Source organism: Amphimedon queenslandica, unplaced genomic scaffold (genome assembly GCF_000090795.2).
Source record: "Amphimedon queenslandica unplaced genomic scaffold, v1.1 AMPQUscaffold_13516, whole genome shotgun sequence".
NCBI classification, from domain to species: Eukaryota; Metazoa; Porifera; class Demospongiae; order Haplosclerida; family Niphatidae; genus Amphimedon; species Amphimedon queenslandica.
The window spans coordinates 287,325-292,808 of record NW_003546248.1 but is presented as its reverse complement, the minus strand read 5'-3'; the positions used below and the strand labels follow the sequence as shown (position 1 = coordinate 292,808).

At 31.5% G+C, this 5,484-nt stretch overlaps 2 protein-coding genes across 2 annotated transcripts in view; both read right to left on the bottom strand.

Annotated features, from left to right (window-relative positions):
* Positions 1-596: 596 nt before the first annotated feature.
* Positions 597-5,484, bottom strand: part of LOC109584178 (uncharacterized) — a 15,443-nt gene continuing 10,555 nt past the window's right edge. The window contains exons 2-9 of the mRNA XM_019999803.1: positions 2,205-2,323; positions 2,091-2,149; positions 1,838-2,037; positions 1,683-1,784; positions 1,612-1,637; positions 1,502-1,561; positions 1,179-1,454; positions 597-889 (exon numbers count right to left, since the gene is read on the bottom strand). Coding sequence (XP_019855362.1) covers positions 644-889; positions 1,179-1,454; positions 1,502-1,561; positions 1,612-1,637; positions 1,683-1,773 — 699 coding nt within the window. The 5' untranslated portion in view covers positions 1,774-1,784; positions 1,838-2,037; positions 2,091-2,149; positions 2,205-2,323 and the 3' untranslated portion in view covers positions 597-643. The remainder of the gene's footprint in view (positions 890-1,178; positions 1,455-1,501; positions 1,562-1,611; positions 1,638-1,682; positions 1,785-1,837; positions 2,038-2,090; positions 2,150-2,204; positions 2,324-5,484) is intronic.
* The window catches only part of LOC109584176 (uncharacterized), a 13,144-nt gene continuing 10,599 nt past the window's right edge, over positions 2,940-5,484 (bottom strand). The window contains exons 5-7 of the mRNA XM_019999790.1: positions 3,567-3,626; positions 3,257-3,517; positions 2,940-3,212 (exon numbers count right to left, since the gene is read on the bottom strand). Of these exons, the coding sequence (XP_019855349.1) occupies positions 2,952-3,212; positions 3,257-3,517; positions 3,567-3,626 (582 nt within the window). The 3' untranslated portion in view covers positions 2,940-2,951. The remainder of the gene's footprint in view (positions 3,213-3,256; positions 3,518-3,566; positions 3,627-5,484) is intronic.

Sequence of the window (5,484 nt, the reverse complement as noted above, 5' to 3'; positions counted from 1 at the left end):
ATGGCTAAGGAGTGGAGTCCCTTAATGCTTAAATTTTTTCCTTAAAATCTGAACCTGGTGGGCTTCAGAGTTCAGACCCCCAGCCCACACTCTTGTAGTCAGGGTCAGCCTCGGGGTCACTGTCAGGGAAATGGTCTGGTGCCAGCCCCCCCTTTCCATTGCTTGTAATTAACAAAATGTGCATAAAATAGACAGATTCATACCTAAAGACATCATCAAAGCAAAGAGGCATAGAGTGTCTTGATTTCTTAAGTTTTAAGAACTGGATGTATACTGCCATGTGTCAGCACGTGGTTGTGATCTGCAGTACTGCGCATGCGTTAATTAATCTATTAACTTAAATTTTATTATAGGCGGGGTTTGCTATCTGTAAATTTTTGTATTATAATTCGTATACTTCAACCATGTGGACTCATGTGACTATCTTATTTCCCTACTTTTGTCTCCCTTTCTTACAGTAAGTCATTTCACTCCTAAATATCTTGTTATCCTCTCTCTCTAATAGTATTATACCAATATTTTTATTTTCTTAACGGGGATTGAAGTAGGTAAGCACATAAAACGTTTATTTTTGACATGGCGAGACTACCACTTTACGTGACTATGATTTATTAAATCAAATTATATTGTGTTGTTACATGTATCAATAAACAGAGACAGTGCCATTATGAGATATATTTTGCTGATAAGAGCATTTCTTGAGATATGCATGACAGGATGCCTGTTGCTCATTTTCATTGAAACAACGACAAGCAATGGTGGATTGCTTTAGCAGCTGTAATCCAGACACATATCGACTATCAGCAGTCCTTTTTAATAATATAACCGAGAACACTGGTTTAGATAGTATAGGAACTATGTTACATGAGGCACCAACAACTATATGTGTCTATAGAGAGAGAAACAAAATGTAAATGTAACTTCTAATTACTGTACGGGTATAAAATTTCGTGGGGTATTTAATTTCGCTGATTTTGTAGGTGACTTCTTAACCACAAAAATTAATACCATGGAAATGCCCACTGCGCATGCACAGCATGCGAATATCAATGACTTAGTGCAAGTGCACGTGCAACAATGCGAAATTTAACCCCCTTGAAATTAAAGAATTAAGAGGTTTTCGCTAAAACACAAAATTTTATACCCTCAAAATTTACTACCCGTACGGTATTCCTTACATCATTAGCATAAGGTGAATAAACTGTAGTACAGACACCAATATCTACTATACTATCAGAGTGAAGATTATATACTTCATGAGGTGTACACTCCCATAGTTCATCAACACAGTCACCATGATTGATAGTTATTGATGATATTAGGTTTAATCCAGTTAGTGTAGGCATTCTTGGTTTATTAGACTGAGTTATCAATGGCTGTAATGATTCATTAATAATTTTAATCTGATACATATAATCATTGAGCTGTTTCAATACATCACTGGTTGACATATTCTAATTGAGAATAGAAAAATAATAATAGAAGTAATTAATGAACTTACTTTATTTTGCCTCAGCTCATTTATTTCTTTTCTAATCAGTAATGTTGACTTTGTTAAACTCTATTTATTAATGAATAGTTAGCATTTAATGATTCTAGTAGTTAGCTTACAGTGAAGTTTGTCATATTGTCAGGAGCTATGTATTTGGTAAAAATTATATTTAAAATTAATGTTGACTTACATGGACAATCACATGATATTTGGATGAGAGATGATGTATTCACTATCTTTACATTGTCATAAATTAATGTTTTTGACGTTTTTGGTTGCATTGGTTTAAGTTCTGTGAAATAACAGTGTTTACAGATAATCATGCATTCACACAATAGTCCTTACTAATCAATACTAGGCTACAGCTAATGGCAGTAACTGTAATTAGAACAGTCAATGTGGCCAGTAATGCTAGTATATACTCCCAGTTGGTTAGTTCTTCATTGAAATATGATCTTATTCTCTTGTTTGTCCTTTTAATATGAACTGAAGGACTCACTGTAGTAGTTGTAGTTTTTAGATTAACTGGTAGATATGAAGTGTTACTATAGTATAATGTATTGATAAAGTAAAATTGAATTTTTAATTTACTTCTAACCTTTTTGTACAAATCTTATTTGCATCGAAAGTATCATAATATTCATTATCCAATTCTACCTGTGAATTGATATGTAGTTAATAATCAAAAGAATAAACTTTATTCTTTACATACTGAAGGAGTAGTCACTGGTTGATAGGAAAGATTAGTAGTGACTGGTGTAGCTAATAGCTGATTATTATTAGTAGAGAGAGGTACATGATCAGAGTAGCTAGGATTAGAGGAGACAGGAACTTCAGACACTGGAGCTTGTTCAGAAGATACAGGTACTTCATAATCCATAGCTATACATACAGTGACTGTATGATCATGTGATTTCACTACTGATATTTTAAACATGTACAGTAGTGTAGTAAGTTATTTTTAATGTAGTTATGGAATAGCTAAGTGTCAAGAAAATTGAAGGCACAGCTTGCCTATGGTCAATATTTGTGAATGACTGTAGCTAAATTATAGTAACTAAACTAATTGAAATATTGATGAACTGTGTAGTATATGATACATACATTAAAATGATATTTTTCTAATTGTTGCTGCCATACTTGGAAGTGTGTTCATATAAGGACACAAACATACAGCTTTTTAATAACTCCAAAAAATAGTAGAAAAATGAAATTAACTCAGCATTATATGAATAGTCTGCAATTACATATCTATTCTGCAAAGACAAAATAAAATAAATATGATGATACGAACATTCAGTAGGAGCTCTTGTAACTACTGGCAATCCTTTTTTCTCTAAAGTGAGTCATTCTAGCCTTGTTCAGTACACCTAAATCCTTGCCCTCTCCTTATAGTATTTTTCATGTCATTATTTTTAAAATGGATAAAGGTATTATGATGTAATTAATCAAGCAAAGATTAATGTACAAAGAGAATGGAGTTAGGAAAGTTACTTTGATAGGTACAATAAGTATAATAAAATTCACACCTCACAGGGACAAAGTTATAACTGAAACAAAGAGGAGTTATTGATGATTTTCTTAATCTTTCAACAATTGTATCATTAGAAAAATACATCTCATCAACACTTGCTTGAACTTGCTGTATGATGGTACTACTATTAAACTGTCCTGTACCAATTGGGGTAACTCTACCAAATGATGATACTATTATATGAGTCTGAAAGGTAATGGTAAGTTACTATAAAATAGAATAAAATTTACCTCATTAGCATAATGTAATATTGGTAGCTGACAGGCTTGGATGAGATCAAGAAAAGGATTTATAAAAGTATTACATGTTGTATTACTAACAACACAGTCACCATGATTGATAGTTATTGATGATGTTAGGTTTAATCCAGTTAGTGTAGGCACTCTTGGTTTATTGGACTCAGGTATCAATGACTGTAATGATTCATTAATAATTTTAATCTGATACATATAATCATTGAGCTGTTTCAATACATCACTGGTTGACATATTCTAATCAAATAATAATAAAATAAAAATAGATTAAAATCATTGAACTTACTTTGTCTTGCATCAGTTTATTTATCTCTTCACTTATAAATGATATTGACTCCCTTATAGCCTATATGATTACATTTACATAGAGAGACACATACCCATTACACATAACCCATTAGTGTGTGACATATTATATGCCAATTATTAAGAGTATGTGACATCACTGACATATACCCATTACACAGTGTGTGACATATATATAGTGTGTGACATTACTGTCCCAGTGTATGCATTACTTACTGTTAAACTTGAAGTGTTTATATCTACATAGAATGTATATATATTATAATAAATAAACACATACACTCACTATTATTAGTGCAGGTGGTACAGTTAGGTCCTGATTCATCCCTTGCAGTAATCCTGTTATTAGTTGAATTATTTGATGCTATTGTAGTGAGAGACGATGACGAAGTTGAGTTATTAACCACACCAGACATTAATAATGACCACAGTATAATAGCAATAACTGTAATTAGAACAGTCAATGTGGCCAGTAATGCTAGTATATACTCCCAGTTGGTTAGTTCTTCGTTGAAATATGATCTTATTCTCTTGTTTGTCCTTTTAATATGAACTGAAGGACTCACTGTAGTAGTTGTAGTTTTTAGATCAACTGGTAGATATGAGGTGTTACTATAGTAAATGCATGTATTGATAAAATAAAATTGAATTTTTATTTTTACTTCCAACCTTTTTGTACAAATTTTATTTGTATCAAAAGCATCATAATACTCAGTCTCCAATTCTACCTGTCAATTGATATAATATAGTTAATAATCAAAAGAATAAACTTTATTCTTAACTGGTTGATAGGAAGGATTAGAAGTGACTGGTGTAGCTAATAGCTGATTATTATTAGTAGAGAGAGGTACATGATCAGAGTAGCTAGGATTAGAGGAGACAGGAACTTCATAATCAGACACTGAAGCTTGTTGAATAGATACTGGTACTTCATAATCCATAGCTACATACAGTGACTGATCATGTGATTCAACTACTGATATTTTAACAATGTGCAATACACATGATGGTAAGTTTATTTAACAGTTGTGGCAGTAAGTTATTTTAACATAGTTATAGAATAGCTAAGTTTTAAGAAGATTGAAGGAACTAATTGAAATATTGATAAACTGCATAGATAAACTGACTATATGATACATACATTAAAATAATACTTTAACTAATTGTTACTGCCAGACTTGGAACTGCTTCTATAGAAAAATAGAAATATACAGCTTTTTAATAATAACTCCAAAAAACAGTAGCATAGCATTACACGAATAATATACAATTACATATTTACTCTGTTAAGACAAAATAAAATAAAATGATGGTACAAACATTCAGTACATCTCTGTATAGGAGCTCATGTAGCTACTGGTAATCCTTTTCTCTTTTTAAGTGAGTCAATCTAGACTTCTTCAGTACACCTAAATTCTCACTCTCTCCTTATAGCATTTTCATGACATTATTTTAAAAATGGAAAATGTAACTAATCAAACAAAAATTAATGTACAGAGAGAATAGAGTTAGTTAAGTTACTTTGATAAGTACAATAAGTATAATAAAATTCACACCTCACAGGGACAAAGTTATAACTGTAACAAAGAGGAGATATTGATGATTTTCTTAACCTTTCAATAATTGTATCATTAGAAAAATACGTCTCATCAATACTTGCTTGAACCAGTTGTGTAATGGTAGTACTATTAAACTGTCCTGTAGAAATTGGGGTAACACTACCAAATGATGATACTATTATATGAGTCTAAAAGGTAATAGTAAGTTACTATAAAATAGAATGAAACTTACTGTATTAGCATATTGTATTGCTGTTAGCTGACAGATTTGGATGAGATCAAGAAAAGGAGATACAGTGAGAATGCATATTGAAGTGCTAGCAACACAGTCATTATGAT